Below are 16,082 nucleotides of genomic sequence, written 5' to 3'. Positions count from 1 at the left end.
TGGCACACATCTGTAACACCAGCGCTAAGGCGGCAGGGATTCCTTCGTTTTAGAGAAAGATACCTCAGTAGGGAAGATGAGGGATGGTGGGGAAATGGGCAGCTGTCATGTGCAGCCTGGTGTTCGGGCATACACCTACACCAATGCTTGGGAGGTCAAGGCCTGAGCTTTCAAGGCCAGCTTTGTCTACATAGTAAGAACCTGTCTCAAAATCCATCCCCCAACCCCGACACTAAAAAATATTGAAGTGATATCATTTTTTTTTTTAAGAAGAAGAGAGCAATGTGTGGACAATAGAATCATTCTGGAGAGGAACTGGATGTGGGAGGAGAAGGAGGCAACCACAGGGTGTGTGGGTATGCACACTTAAGTGCAGGTGTCCACAGAGGCCTTAGGGGTCAGAATCCCTTGGAGCAGGAGCTCCAGATGGTTTCCATCCATTCAATGTGGGCGCTGGGATTTGAACCTGAGTCCAGTGGAAGAACATGCTCCTAACCACTGAGCTATTTCAGTGTGTGTGGAGGCGAGAGGGCAGGGAGTTGTCCCATCAACGTTATCCACACACAGAAAGAGGAGTAGTGATGCTCTCGCTAGAACAGGTGGACTGCAGTGTGCCGGCAGGACATCCAGGTGCCACCGTTAACCAGCTATAAATTTAGGCATGAATTTGGTGATACCCAGATCTCCAGGTCCAGTCTCCGTATGCAAAATGCCCTAGCCTAGACACACAGATGTGAGAATCAGTGAGGCACAGACTAGGTCGGTGGTCTATGAGTATGGATGAGTGCCTTTTAGCATAGAGCAAAAGGAAATGAAGACGGAAGACACGCCTCGGAGAACCTGGAGAACCTTTGCATGGGGGGGTGAGGACAAAGGAAAACCAAGGAAGAATTTGAAGTTGCTAGGTGTAGGGCTGGGACGTAGCTCAGCCGAGGAGTGCTTGCCTGGCACACACAAAGCCTTGGGATCCCCCCACAGAAGCACATCAAGGTCTGTTTTTCATAAAACCCTACGGCAATTCAGCCAAGTTATCGGGTCCATTGTAACAAGAATAGATTTTATTCCAGTTTCCAATAAGAGATAAGACATTCCTTAATTTCCATCTGAGATTTCAACAGAATTCTCCCCCCCCCCCCATCCATATTCCTTTGTTTGTTTGGTTTTCTGAAACAGGGTTTCTCTGTATAACAGTCCTGGCTGTCCTGGAACTCACTTTGTAAGCCAGGCTGTCCTCAAACTCAGAGATCTGCCCGCCTCTGCCTCCTGAGTGCTGGGATTAAAGGTGCGCGCCACCGTCGCCCAAATCCCATTCATATTTCTACTAACACTTTTTTTTTCCTGAGAAAAGGTCTCATTCTATAGCTCAGGCTGGTCTCAAGTCCACAACAGACCCCTCCCTCAGCTTTCCAAGTGCTGGGATTGGTTACAAGCATAAGCCACCATGCCTGGCTCTACCACTACCTTTTAAGTTTTATGTGTATGGGTATTTTGCCTGCATGTATGTCTGCATACCACATAGATGTTTGGTGCCCTCAGAGCCCAGAAGAAGCACTGGATCCCCACTGGAGTTGCAGATGATTGTGAGCCACCATGTGGGTGCTGGGACTCTGGAAAATTAGCCCTTGCTCTTAACCTCTGAGCCATCTCTTTAGACCCTCCTGCTACCGCTGTAATTATGACCACTGAGTCACCTCTACGAAGTGTCAAACCTTATAATTCTCTACGTTTAGTTGTTGTTTTGTTTTTGAAACAGGGTCTTAGTATATAGCCCTGGCCAGCCTGGAACTTGCTGTGTTCCACACTGGTCTCGAACTCACAGAGATCTGCCTGCCTCTGCCTCCTGATAATTCTCCATTTTTGATCCCTTACCAGAACTGCCTCTATACTTGATGGAAATCTAGTCTGTTCTTTAACCTGCTTCTCCAAATGCTTCTCTCTTCTACCCATTTCCAAAGCCACGCCCAGTTTCAGGTGTTTGCTATTATACCATCTCATTCTCAGAACCATTAAGAACACTTACTGCTCTTCCAGAGGACCTGAGGTCAGTTCCCAGCACTCATATTGGTGACCCAACCACCTGTAACTCCAGATGCATAGGACACCCTCTTCTGGACTCTGCAGGTACACACACACACACACACACACACACACACACACACACACACACGCACACACACAAAACAGAGGGCTGGAGAGATGACTCAGCGATTAAGAGCACTGACCGTTCTTCCAGAGGACCTGGGTTCATTCCCAGCACCCACATGGCAGCTCACAACTGTCTGTAACTCCAGTTCAAAAACTCTCACACAGACATGAACGCAGGCAAAAACACCAATGCACATTAAGAAGAGGAGGAGGAGGAGGAGAACCAAAAAAAAAAAACAAAAAACAAAAAACAGGTGTGGTGTCACACACCTGTAATGCCAGAGCTTAGAAGATAGCATCAGGAAGATCAGAAGTTCAAGGCTCAGCCAGGCGGTGGTAGTGCACGCCTTTAATCCCAGCACGTGGGAGGCAGAGCCAGGCGGATCTCTGTGAGTTCAAGGTCAGTCTAGCCACAGAGTGAGATCCAGGACAGGCACCAAACAAAGCTACACAGAGAAACCCTGTCTCAAAAAAAAAAAAAAAAAAAAAAAAGTTCAAGGCTCCAAAAGTATATAAATAAATATGGGGGCGGCTGGAGAGATGGCTGAGTGACTGAGTACCAGCGGCTCTTCCAGAGGACTGGGTTTGATTCCCAGAGCCATACATGGTGGTCCACAGTCATCTGTAACTCCCTCTGACCTCTACATGTATGCTGTCATACGTGATCCCTCTCCTACGTGTATATACACAAACACAAGCACACACAATAGCACATTAAAAATCAGAGCAAAGTAAAACAAAAACTGGGCATATGGTTGCCGCAAGCCTGTCATCCCCACACTCTGAGAGCGGAGGCAGGAGGATCACCAGTTCAAGGTTGTCCTTGTCTGCATATTGAGTTTAAGGCTGGTTTGGACTACGTGAGCCATTGTCTCAAACAAAGAGAGAAAAAAAAAAAAAGTATGCTGAGAACAGAGAGGTCGGAGGTAGAGCTGACTTAGAAGGCTCGCGATGACTTAAGTAGGGTTGCTTACGTTACAGGCCTCTCCAGCATCAACCGGACGCGTCTGGATTTCCACTTCTCCAACAGAACTGCGGGTGGCAGGGAAGTTCGGCAGGCCCGCCTGGTGTTCTTTGTGCACCTCCCCTCCAACGCCACCCAGACCGTGAACATGCAAGTCCTTGTGCCCAGACCACGGGGCACCAACCTCACCTCGCCAAGTCAGCACCGGCTGCAGGTGGAGGGCAGCGGCTGGCACCAGCTTCTCCTGGGGCCCGAAGCTCAGGCTGCTTGCGGTCGGGGGCACCTTACCCTGGAGCTGATACCTGAAAGCCAGGCGGCCCACAGTTCAGTCATCCTGGGCGGGTTTTCTCACAGGCCCTTTGTGGCAGCCCGGGTAAGCGCCGGGGGCCAGCATCGGGTTCGCCGCCACCGAGGCATCGACTGCCAGGGAGGGTCCAGGATGTGCTGCCGGCGGGAGTTCTTTGTAGACTTCCGTGAGATTGGCTGGCACGACTGGATCATCCAGCCCGAGGGCTACGCCATGAACTTCTGCACCGGGCAGTGCCCGCTCCATGTGGCCGGCATGCCTGGCCTCTCCGCCTCCTTTCACACCGCAGTGCTCAATCTGCTCAAAGCCAACGCGGCCGCGGGCACCACCGGAGGGGGCTCGTGCTGCGTGCCCACGGCTCGGCGCCCTCTCTCTCTGCTCTACTACGACAGGGACAGCAACATTGTCAAGACGGACATTCCGGACATGGTGGTAGAGGCCTGCGGGTGCAGCTAGCTCACCTGTGATACAGGCAGCCCGAGGGAGAGCGGGCAAACCTGCCCTTACAAGACGGCCTTCCTCAGAAGGTGGGAGTGACTGGTTCTCTCCTGTCTAAGCATGCAGACTACCCTCTGTTGACCCCCGGAGATCTACATCTAAGACCACCAGCCTCTCTCTCTCTTTCCTGGGACGTGATTGACACAGAACACCCTTCATCCTAGACCCAGAACACCCCTCATCCTAGACCCAGAACACCCCTCATCCTAGACCCAGAACACCCCTCATCCTAGACCCAGAACACCCCTCATCCTAGACCCAGAACACCCCTCATCCTAGACCCAGAACACCCCTCATCCTAGACCCAGAGCACCCCTCATCCTAGACCCAGAACACCCCTCATCCTAGACCCAGAACACCCCTCATCCTAGACCCAGAACACCCCTCATCCTAGACCCAGAGCACCCCTCATCCTAGACCCAGAGCACCCCTCATCCTAGACCCAGAACACCCCTCATCCTAGACCCAGAACACCCCTCATTCTAGACCCAGAACACCCCTCATCCTAGACCCAGAACACCCCTCATCCTAGACCCAGAACACCCTTCATCCTAGACCCAGAACACCCCTCATCCTAGACCCAGAACACCTCTCATCCTAGACCCAGAACACCCCTCATCCTAGACCCAGAGCACCCCTCATCCTAGACCCAGAACACCCCTCATCCTAGACCCTCGTCCAGGGGCTAATCCGCTGTCAAACACAAGCAACACGGTCTCGTCCCCAGCAAAGACAGCCCTCGCTCACCCCGACCAACGTCATGTAGTGGTATTTGCTCTGACCATGATCCTGGGCTACACGGCCCAAAGGCGGGCGTGCTCCTGCTGTTGTAATGTGACTTCTTATAAGGAGCTGGAGAAAGGTCACATGCCCCTTCTCCCTGCTCCTGTCTGTGAGGTGGATTTGCTCCCGGTCAGATCAGTGGACGACTTCCGTCTACTCTGTTCTGTCATCGTGAGTGTATTTCCTCAATTTGTATCTTAATAAATTCTGTTACCCATTTAATAGACTCATGTGGATTGATCGTAATAATGATGTCATCTACTCTACCTCCATCTGATGGCTCCCACCCGACGATGGCATGCCCTAGTATGGCTCCCACTCCATGATGGCATGCATGCCCTAGCATGGCTCCCACCCCACGATGGCACACCCTAGCATGGCTCCCACCCCACAATGGCATGCCCTAACATTTTCCCTCTAGTTATTCGGCGCTCCAAAAGACCCCTTCCATGGGTTCACTAGATCGCTGTTTTCCGAAGCGAGAGCCTTGCCCAAACTTCCCGCTAATACTGTTTGCAGAACCCTGTCTTCCTCTGCCTGTGAGGGCTGTCACACCTGAGCCGCATCATCCGAGCTCTCCTACCCTCGGTCTTGCCGCTGAATTCCAGGGAGACTCGGGGTGGAGACTGAAGGCTAGGGAGTGACAGAGGTCAGAAAACTCCATCAGGCGCAATGTCTCGCACTTACAATCCCAGCACTTAAGAGAGTGCTACCTAAAGGTTGAGGCCAGCTAGTTCTAGGCTAGCCTGGGCTACACTATTAAGACTTTGTCATAAAGTAAAAGAAAGGAGCAGGGGAAAGAAAAGAATATTTCCTATTCCCACTCCCCACCTGTTTGCAGGACACGTCTCTCTGTAGCCATGACTGTGCTATGTCTGCACGGCTGCAGATTTGGGGACTCAGTATCATTATTTCAACACTAAGAATCTGGATGGCTTGCCTTTTTCTAGTCCCTGGTATCTGAACATCCTGTTTTTGTTTTCCAATTCACTGTGTAGAGCAGGCTTGCCTAGAACTCACAGAGCTCCACCTGCCTTCACCACCGTGCCCAGCTGTGAACACTGTTTTTGGTTGGGTCCCACAACCCTACCTGTGACCCTGTGACCCCCTTTCACTAGGTTCCCTTGAGCTAGTTCAAAATGTCCTCTGTCTCCTGTTGAGACCTTCCCCTGTCTTCACATGGTCCCCTCCGGCTCAGCCGTTCCATCCATCTCATACTTCATGCCTCGTCCTCCTCCAGGCTGCCCCTTCTTCCTTCATCTCCCCCCATCCTCCTTCCAGAACTATCCTTCCGTGGTGTCATGGCTAATAATGAACTAGCTATTGCCTGGATCTCATCCCCCTCTGAACTCACTCCAAGAGATGAGACAGATCGATAGTCAATTATCAAGTAAGCCAACAGTGGCCACACAGGGTGAGGGCAAAGACATTCTCATAGCTGGTTGTTGGAATTCTGGTTCACCTTCCTTCACCCACCCTTAGAGCTCCCGCCGCCGCCGTGAGTCCTGCCTGGAAGCTTCAGAGAGACAAGAGGAGGAAGGCCTACGATGAGGAGAGGGCAGCGTTCACTCTGAGAGCGGATCCTCTTTAGACCTTTACCCTCTTTCCTCACTGTCTCCGCCCTGCGGCTGGACAGCCCTGAACCATGGGGTCGATACCGTCTGCAGCCCAAGGCCAGGTTTGCGCAAACCCCCTGTGCCCTGTGGGTAATGTGATGTCTGTGTTTGCTCAGCATGTAACCCCCTCCTACCAGGGCAAGCGGTCCCTGAAACGGAAATGCAGAAGGGAAAACCTGCAAGGGACCTTTGGGGGGGGCTGCAGGTCCGAGCTGTGGGGTTTCCTACGCAGCCCATGGGAGACCCTCGTCTAAGAGGTTTCCTGGTGTCTCTTCCTCTGCCCTTTGTCAATCAGTTGTGTCCCACTTTTATCCCCCTCTTAGCTCGAAGCTCTTCCCTTGAAATGACAGTTTCAGTGCCCAGGACCAAGACCAGGGTAAGGCAAAGCGAGGCCCTCACCTGGTGGGCAGAACTTTAAGGTGAAGGCAAATAGTTCATCAATGGAGAAACCAGTATTTTAATGAAAGCTGCTCAAACACGGTGAATGCTGCAAATCCATGACGAACAAAACAGCATCTTTAAAAATAAACACAGGATCCATGTTATTCACTTTCTTTTTTGGCTCTGCTTTAAAAAAAAAAAAAAAAAAAAGGAATGGAAGAACCTGTCATCATCCTCTACACATTTTCTCCCCGAGCCCCCTACCCCCCACCTCTAGACTCCTTCGGGCTGTTCTCATTTGGGCGAATAAGTGGCTCTGCTTCTACTTCCCTCCCCATTCTCACGCCTGTCGCTACCCCCAGCCCCCAGCCAGCTCGGTGGCAAGGCGGGCTGTGTGGCAGATGCCTGGGTATTTATAACCTGGAAGTACTTCTTGGGGAAAGTGACTAAGATGCTAAGAGCGTATTTATAGCTAAGTTCTGACGTAAGTGTCAGTGGGGAGGTAGGACCAGGCCAGGCTCACCAGCCAAGGGGGGTGGGAAGGACTTGAAACCATGGGCACCTGACGAGGTGTGGGAAAGGTGGCGTCAGTGACTCCCACAGCCACTGCTTGTTACTTCCCCTGAGCCTGATTCCTGGCACAAACAGGTAAGCCCTCCTAGGCACCGCCAGGGATGGGCACTTACAGTCTCATGGTCCAGACCCACAGGCTAGCAGGCTGTCACTTACCTGCAGGGACCAACAGAGAGGGGGGGACTGAGAGCCACAGAGAGCAGTAGCCGGGAAAGTCTCCACTACGTTTCAGGGCCTGGGGAGAAATGCAGGCAGATAGAATTGTCTCCTAACCCTTTCTCCTCCCTCTCTACTCCATGACGCCCTGAATTTCTAGGAAGTCTGGCCTCCACCGTCGGGCTCCATGGCCATGTGTCAAAGGTGGCAGGGATGCAGTACGGAGGACTCCCTCTGCTGTCTGGCATTAGGGAAGCAAAGGAGCAGAGGAACCACCCCTTTCCACTGCCTGGGAGGGAGGCATATCCCTCCTCTCTGCAGCAGCCTCAACCCTGTCCCCAGGATTCTCTGGTGTCCAGTGGCTGCTGTCCAGTGGCAAGGCACTGCCACACGGTGGACACTGGTGGTATTGAGGATCAGCCTTCCAAGAACATCCCTTTCCTCGGTCCAGATCTAGAACTCTGGAGGCAGCCACCACACCAAGCTAAAGAAGGGGAAGATGTGGAGTGGGTGGGGGACTCTATGTCACACCCCTTTGGCTCACAGCTTTCTCACCAAGATGCTTCCCAGCTTCTTAAACAAACTGGTGGGCAGGAGAGATGGCTCAGAGGTTAAGAGCACTGACTGCTCTTCCAGAGGTCCTGAGTTCAATTCCCAGCACCCACATGGTGGCTCACAACCATCTGTAATGAGATCTGGCGCCCTCTTCTGTGTACATAATAAATAAATAAATCTTAAAAAAAAAAAAAAAGAACAGAAAAAGAAAAAGAAACTGGTGCTGCTGGGCGGTGGTGGCGCACGCCTTTAATCCCAGCACTCGGGAGGCAGAGGCAGGCGGATCTCTGTGAGTTCAAGGCCAGCCTGGGCTACAGAGTGAGTTCCAGGACAGGTTCCAAAGCTACAAAACCCTGTCTTCCAAAAAAAAAAAAAAAAAAAGAAAGAAAGAAAGAAAGAAACTGGAGCCAAGGAGAAACGCCAGCTGGGTACCACCCTCCTGTATCAGAGGTAGAAGGTCACTCCCATTTAAGGTCATGCACCCTAGGGCTGGCTATGTAGCTCAGTGGTAGGGTACTAGCCTAGCATGTGCAAAGCCCTGGTTTCAATCCTCAGCGCCAGGCATGGTGGGTGGTTCTTGCCTCTAATCCTAGCACTCAAGAACAGAAGTTGGAGGTCACCCTTAGCCACATAGGGCATTGAAGGTCATCCTTGGCTACAGAGGGAGCACAAAATCAGCCTGGAATACAGGAGAGTCTGACTCAAACAACAGTAACAGAAAAGCAAAGCAACTCAACGTAGTCTCACGACTAAGAAGACTGAGGCAGGAGGATCACTTCCTTACACCTAGGAGTTTAGCCAGCCTGGCCAACATGGAAACATTTCATCTCAAAAGACAAAACAAACAAACAAACAAAAAACATTAACAACAACAATAATAAAACCAGTCTAACAGGCCTGGGGGAAAAAAAAGAAGAAGAAGAAGAAGAAGCCCAGGCAGCTGTGGTGCACACTTTTAATCCCAGCACTCAGGAGGCCGAGGCAGGCGGATCTCTGTGAGTTCGAGGCCAGCCTGGGCTACAGAGTGAGATCCAGGACAGCCAGGGCTACACAGAGAAACTCCGTGTGTGTGTGTGTGTGTGTGTGTGTGTGTGTGTGTGTGTGTGTGTGTGTGGAGGGGAATGTTAGGGGGTGACAGAGTGGGGGTAGGGAGAATGGAGTCAGAGATAGGGGGATGACTCAGAAGGCAAAGCTATTATTGCCTTGAAAGCACAAGGCGTCGAGCATTAGAGTCCCCGGAGCCCAGGTAGAAATGGGGACGTGAGCTTGTAATCCCAGTGCTGGGGAGGCAGGCACAGGGAGCAATCCCTAGGGCTCACTGGCCAGCAGGTCTAGTCTAGTTGGTGAGTTCCAGGCCCATAAGAGACCCTGTCTCAAAGGAGGATGGAGTTCCTCGGGGTGGCACCCAGGGCTGTTCTCCGGCACACACACACACACACACACATGCACACTGAAAATCAAAGTCAGCGGAGGGTGGCTGGAGAGCTGGAAGAAGAGGAGCCAAGGCTGCTCTGCTTTCCCTGCTTTGTTCTCTGCGTCCCTTAAGCTTCCATTTTCCAACCTCGTTAACCGAGGCCTGGCACCAGCCCTGGCATGCCCCACATTTGGCCAGCTCCTACGGTGCCCTAAAGACAAGTGGTCAGTGGGCACAGGCTCTGCAAAGGCGCACACCCTTCCGCCAGCCTCGATGGACTCTGCCCTGCTGTGGGGTTGCGTCACTACCACCCCCAACCTCTCTGGGTTTCCCCAGATATCACAGAAGCACGTCCTCACCCCTTGCTCTGGCCCTCCCCCAGCTGGACTCTGAGCAGCCAGCGCAGGCAGGGTCAAAAGGTAATGTCCATGTCCCGTGGCACTGCCACCTTGGCCTGAGCAAGAGGACTCCATTTTCCCGCCACCCCTCCCAAATTCTCACCCCTATCCCAGCTGTCAAGCCAGAAATGGAGACCACCATTCTTCTGACCTACAGACCCTCAAGAGCTAACCATTGGATTCCATGGCTGCCTCATAAACTGTTACAGAAGTGGTGGGCAAGCCGGGGAGATAGGACATGGGGAGATAGGACATAGGAAGGAGCCGCCCATCCCCACCTGGCTCCTATGGAGTCCCTCCTCTGAGTCCCAGACCTTGGGAACCGAGCATGTGAAGTCATCCTTTCTTGCATCATGCATGTCCACGTTGCAACCGCACCCCCCCCCTCCCTCATGCCCCTACCTCAAGCTACCACAACCAGATGGTGAAACTTGAGCCCCAGGGGAGACCTCCACCCCCTGCAGGGGCCTGATGGGCAGCTCAGCTGGCCAATCCTAAGGCTCAGAGGATAGGTCGGCTGGCTGACCACTAGGTGAGGGAGCCCAAGCAGTTGGCTCTAAAGAGGCCGTGCTCAGTAGTCAGTCATGAGCTGTGAGGATCGAACACAGCTACCCATCAGATGATCTTCTCTCAGCTTGCTGAGCCCCAGGCCATCGAGGACAAGTGGCTCTGCTCTTTTGTCAAGAGTAGCTGTGACACTGCTTATTCCCGCTGCTGCAGCTGCACCCTCTTGGGCTCATTAAATTGCCATCCGAGGCTCTCGACTCAGGGCCGTCTACCTGGAGCATGGGGCTTTCAGAGGTCCAGCTCTGGCCAGTGCTACTGTGGGCCTTGGCGTGGATGCAGAACGCAAGATCTGCATGTCCGTCCTGTGGGGGCCCATCCCTGGCACCCCCAGGAGAACGTGCCCTGGTCCTAGAGCTAGCCAAGCAGCAAATCCTGGAGGGCCTGCACCTGACCAGCCGGCCCAGAATAAGTCGCCCTCTGCCCCAGGCAGCACTAACCAGAGCCCTCCGGAGACTGCAGCCCGGGAGCGTGGTTCCTGGCAACCGGGAGGAAGTCATCAGCTTTGCTTCCATCGTAGGTGGGTGAGGGGAGAGAGACGGGGGCCCTGGAGGAGGAAGGAGAGCCCTGGAAGGGAGGCAGGGGGAATGGGGTGTGGCTGGCAGAAGGAGGAGCTGAGGGCAAGTGTGGCTGTCCAGGCTCTGTCCGGAGGTCTGAATGACGGTGCTGTGCAGGGTGGCGGGAGCATCAAAGGGAAGCTTTGTCTCTGTTCACATTTTTATTTGCTTTTTTTTTTTTTTTTAATCGTTTGTGCAGGCAAATCCACTTCCACCTACCGCTCCATGCTCACCTTCCAGCTGTCCCCTCTTTGGTCGCACCACCTGCACCATGCCCGCCTCTGGCTGCATGTGCCCCCGTCTCTCCTTGGCACCCTCCACCTGAGGATCTTCCGTTGCGGCACCAGGAGGTGCCGCGGATCTCGCACCTTCCTGGCTGAGCACCGAACGACTTCCCCAGGCTGGCACGCCCTGACTCTGCCCTCTAGTGGCCTGCGGAGCGAGGAATCTGGGGTCGTGAGGCTGGAGCTGGACTACAGACCCCTGGGCCCCAACAGCACCGGGGTCGCGGGACTGCCACGGCGGCTCTTGGACACCGAGGGACAGCAGCGTCCCTTCCTGGAACTCAAGATCCGAGCTAACGAGCTCGGGGCAGGCCGGGCCAGGAGGAGGACTCCCACCTGTGAGCCCGAGACCCCCTTATGCTGCAGGCGAGACCACTACGTAGACTTCCAGGAGCTGGGGTGGCGGGACTGGATCCTGCAGCCTGAAGGATACCAGCTGAACTACTGCAGCGGGCAGTGCCCGCCCCACCTGGCTGGCAGCCCTGGCATTGCGGCCTCCTTCCATTCCGCTGTCTTCAGCCTCCTCAAAGCCAACAACCCTTGGCCTGCGGGTTCTTCCTGCTGTGTCCCCACGGCCCGAAGACCCCTCTCACTCCTCTACCTCGACCATAATGGCAACGTGGTGAAGACCGATGTGCCAGACATGGTCGTGGAAGCCTGCGGCTGCAGCTAGCAAGAGGACCTGAAGGTTCTGAGTGAAGTTCAAGGTTCAGGTTGGGGGTTCCCTGGCAAAAGACTCCCGTGTCTGGGAGCCTGAGATTTGCTGACCCATGCAGGTTCCCAACAGACTACCTGGCAGTGTGATTGGGCTTGACCCCTATGGAACTCAAATGGGCATTTTCTTGTCCTAGATTCTGGTCTATTTCAGGCTGTTTCCAATGTGGACAGATGGGTAAAGTGTTTCCTTTCAAGGGGACTGCCTGGCCAGCAGCATTTCCTTCATCGAGCCCTGTTCCCGGACAGCAGGGGATGTCGTAGGAGGGAAAGGAGGACGCAGGGGAAAATGACTTAGTTTCTCCCCAGAAAAGAATTTCCTCAAGTAAGGAAGGAGGAACTAGAGGGCCCAGCAGACTGGGGGACGGCAGACAAGCAGGCTAAGAACGGGGACTACTGCCTGCTTTGAAGCGACGTCAAGAGGAAGAGGAGCAAGGTGTGGGCGTGGGGATGGGTTGCGGGGCTGAGGGCCTGGAACTGAGAGTCAGTGTAAAGGGATGCGGAGCCCACGAAGTTCTCTAGCTTTCCCTCGAGGACAAGACATAATTTCTCACGTGGAAGACATAATTTATACTTTCTTAATAAAAAAACGAGAAAGAAAAGGAACAGTGAGTCGTCGTGATAAGGGGTTGGTGACATAGGTCACATGATAAGGGGTTGGTGACATAGGTCGTAAGCCAAGTGTGGCCTGAGGACCTCTGCCAGGTCCTGGAAAGCCCTCTCAGAGGTTTCAGAAACATTTTCATAATAATACAAAGATGTTATTTGCCCCTTGTTATCATTATCTCTACATTATACTGTGGGGACAGGGTGTGGTGGTTGCAGCACTCAGAAGACCGAGGCAGGAGAATCACTGATTCAAGATCAGCAGAATTCCAGACCATGAAGTGTAGGCCAGCCTGAGCTACTGAGAACCTGTCTCAAAGCAAACAAAAACATCGATGGAGTTTTCCAGAGAATAAGATACAGCTTATTACATCACTGCCGAGAGATCAGGAGCTTATCTATTCCTTTCCTTTTCTCCTGTAAAAAGTCTTATTTACAGCTGGGTGGCAGTGGCGCACGCCTTTAATCCCAGGATTTGGGAGGCAGAGGCAGTCAGATTATCTCTGAGTTCCCAAGGCCAGCCTGGTTCACAGAGTGAGTTCCAGAACAGCCAGGGCTACACAGAGAAACCTTGTCTCAAGAAACCAATAAATAAACAAATATGGATATTTTAAGAAAGAGTTAAAATCTGAAGAGCTGATCCAGTACTTAAAGAGAGCCTGTTGCTCACAGGGGACAAGGGGTTTGGTTTCCCGCATCCACATGGTGGGTCAGCCATCAATAACTCCAGCTCCAAGGAGCCCGGCACCCTCTTCTGACCTCCACAGGGACCAGGCATGCATGTGGTACATATATGTGCATGCGGGCAAAACACTGATACACACAAAATCAAATAGACAAACCTAAAAACGACATAAGTTAAAGAGAGGTTGGGGGCACAGCTCATTAGGGAAGGCACCTGCCACACAAGATAAGATTTGTGTTGGGTTCCCCAGTACCATGTAAAATCCCGAGGTGGGGACACCTGTGATCCCAGTGCTGGGGAGAAGGCTATCTGTGTCGATGCATTCCAAGTTCAGGGATCTAAAAAAAAAAAAAAGATGGCTAGCTGACGCACACCTTTAGTCCTAGTACTTGAGAGGCAGAGGCCGGTGGATCTCTGAGTTCGAGGCCAGCCTGGTCTACAGAGTGAGTTCCAGGACAGCCAGGGCTACACAGAGAAACCCTGTCTTGACAAAAACAAAGAACAAAAACCAAACAAACAATAAAAAGGTGAGGTGGGAGCTGACGCGAGGACTCAGCAGGTCAAGGTGACTGCTCCAGGCCTGAATACCTGGCTATGCATGTTCAGTCTCCAGGAGCCACAGGTTGGACAGAGAGAACCAACTCCCACGAGCTGTGGTGTTGGTTGGAGTGAGATGCCCCACAGCCGTAAGTTTCTCCAGTCCCACCCAGCCCCGAGGTCCTGAGCCGCTTATAAATATAAGCCTCACTCAGAGGGTTAATATTAATTGCAAATTATATGGCCTATGGGTCAGGCTTCTTGCTCGTTTGCTCTTATGGTTTTTGTTGTTGTTGTTGTTGTTTTCGAGACAGGGTTTCTCTGTATAGTTTTGGTGCCTGTCCTGGATCTCACTTTGTAGACCAGGCTAGCTTCGAACTCACAGAGATCCACCTGCCTCTGCCTCCCAAGTGCTGGGATTAAAGGTGTGTGCCACCACCACCTAACTAGCTCTTATAATTTAACTCAACCCATTTTTATTAATCTATATGTTGCCATGTGGCCGTGGCTTAACTGGCCTGCTGGCATCTTGCTGCTCATTGGGCGGCAGGCTGGTGTCTCCCAGACTCCATCCTTTTTCATTTCATCTTTAGTTTCAATGTATCACCTAACTTTATCCTGACCTGCCATAGGTCGATGCAGCTTTAATTATCAACCAATCAGAGCAACACATATTCACAGTATACAGAAAGACATCCCACAGCACTTCCCCTTTTCTGTCTAATCAAAAGGGAAGATTTTAACTTTAACATAATAAAATTACACATAATAGAACAGTTATCAAGCAAGAATTACAGTTACAATATCTAGTCTATTTGTATTTGGCAAAGTTAAAGAAAATATTCTATCATCTATCCTATATTTGTGAGTCTAAAGTTTCACATCTAATTTATTTTTTATCATAACTAAGGAAAACTATAATTATAACTAACTAGTCTTCAACTACATCAAAGACCCCAGAAGGATATAATATTATTTATTACCTAAGTAAATAGGAAGTGCTTTGTAAGCGATGTCCATAATTCTAGAAATGACAGAGACATCTGTCTGCCTGGGCAGTCATCCAAAGTTCCTCTGCGACGTTGGGGCATCCGTCTTCAGCCTATAGACCTAGAGTCTCTCAGTCACTTTTCCCTGTGTCCTGCAGCTTGTCTGGTGGCAGATTGCAAAGCAGGAACCTGAAGGACCATTTCACCTTGTTTTGGCAAAATTCAGTGGTCATTTTTCTGTGGGTCCTGCATGTCCAGTTTATACAACATTTTATCAAGCAGTCCAGGCAGGAGCAGTTTCTTGCCCAAATGGTCAGTTTTGCCAAGAAGATAAACTCCATATGGAGTGTCTTCGATGCCTGTCTTCCTCTTTGAAGTAAATTGGTGCTGCCAGGAGCAGATGTGTCTCACTGTCCAGAAAAGTCTAAGTTTTTAAGTATTTGAAGATTAGCTACCTAAGTGAAATATATCTATGTATACCTAGAAAACTTAATTAACATGATTATAAGTTTGATCATCATAAATGACTAATTATTTTGTATTTTTAATATATATTACAATTTAAATGAGTTGCATAAACATAATACCTTAAACAATAGAAATATATATACATAGTATAACAAAATTAACTTTAAATTTGTATCGATAAACCAAAATCCATAGCAATGTAAAACATTTCAAATAAGTTGTTGCTCTTTAAAAGTAGATTCAATAATCTACCCTTTTATCCTATCATATCTATATCTTACATTTCTATATCATATCCCCCTTTCTTCTTTTAGAAAGAGATTGACTATGACCAATAACAATTTTTTTAATGATTTATTTTTATGTGCATGTACATCTGTGTGAAGGTGCTAGATCCCCTGGAACGGGAATGACAGACAGTTGTGAGCCACCGTGTGGTTGCTAGGAATTGAACTCAGGACCTCTGGAAGAACAGCCAGTGCTCTTAACTTCTGAGCCATCTCTCCAGCCCCCCAATAACAATTTGTAACCAAACCCCTAAACAAAGAGAAACATCCATAATTCATATTTTTTTGTGGGCACAATGTAGGCATAGTCCTCTAGGCTACTTCCTGATGATTGGGGGCACTGTTAATCTTATGGGGATCCTGAGAATATTGAGAGAGGGGCATTATTTTCTTAGAATTGCTTCCTGCTGTTTAGGGGGCAACAGTATCTCTGTGGGGTCCTGTAAGAAAGCTTAGATAGGCCGGGCGGTGGTGGTACACACCTTTAATCCCAGCACTCTGGAGGCAGAGGCAGGCGGATCTTTGTGAGTTCGAGGCCAGTCTGGGCTACAGAGTGAGTTCCAGGAAAAGTCACAAAGCTACACAGAGAAACCCTGTCTCT

General features: G+C 51.0%; 2 protein-coding genes and 1 long non-coding RNA gene across 3 annotated transcripts in view; 2 read left to right on the top strand and 1 right to left on the bottom strand.

Moving 5' to 3' along the window:
* Inhbc (inhibin subunit beta C) overlaps nucleotides 1-6,625 on the top strand; it is a 15,921-nt gene extending 9,296 nt beyond the window's left edge. Inside the window, exon 2 of the mRNA XM_052753575.1 lies at nucleotides 3,127-6,625. Coding sequence (XP_052609535.1) covers nucleotides 3,127-3,872 — 746 coding nt within the window. The 3' untranslated portion in view covers nucleotides 3,873-6,625. The remainder of the gene's footprint in view (nucleotides 1-3,126) is intronic.
* Nucleotides 6,626-6,750: 125 nt separating this feature from the next.
* On the bottom strand, nucleotides 6,751-11,258 carry LOC128119890 (uncharacterized). The gene is made up of 3 exons (XR_008221727.1): nucleotides 11,145-11,258; nucleotides 7,424-7,502; nucleotides 6,751-6,829 (listed from the first exon to the last, which is right to left on the bottom strand). It is a non-coding gene; the product is annotated as an uncharacterized LOC128119890 (long non-coding RNA).
* Inhbe (inhibin subunit beta E) lies at nucleotides 9,101-13,487 on the top strand. The gene is made up of 2 exons (XM_052753576.1): nucleotides 9,101-10,874; nucleotides 11,111-13,487. The coding sequence occupies exons 1-2, from the start codon at nucleotides 10,577-10,579 to the stop codon at nucleotides 11,866-11,868; spliced, it is 1,056 nt and encodes a 351-aa protein (XP_052609536.1). The 5' UTR covers nucleotides 9,101-10,576; the 3' UTR covers nucleotides 11,869-13,487.
* Nucleotides 13,488-16,082: the final 2,595 nt, after the last annotated feature.

This window comes from Peromyscus californicus, unplaced genomic scaffold (genome assembly GCF_007827085.1).
Source record: "Peromyscus californicus insignis strain IS unplaced genomic scaffold, ASM782708v3 Scaffold_24__1_contigs__length_46423439, whole genome shotgun sequence".
In the NCBI taxonomy this organism is placed as follows: Eukaryota; Metazoa; Chordata; class Mammalia; order Rodentia; family Cricetidae; genus Peromyscus; species Peromyscus californicus.
This window is presented reverse-complemented; position numbering and strand designations above follow the sequence as displayed.

What these genes read in the sequence shown, in the direction of transcription:
- Inhbe (XM_052753576.1), top strand. Translation starts at nt 10,577, where the DNA reads ATGGGGCTTTCAGAGGTCCAGCTCTGGCCAGTGCTACTGTGGGCCTTG. An exon ending in CAGCTTTGCTTCCATCGTAG is followed by an intron (nt 10,875 to 11,110) that starts GTGGGTGAGGGG and finishes TCGTTTGTGCAG; the next exon opens with GCAAATCCACTTCCACCTAC.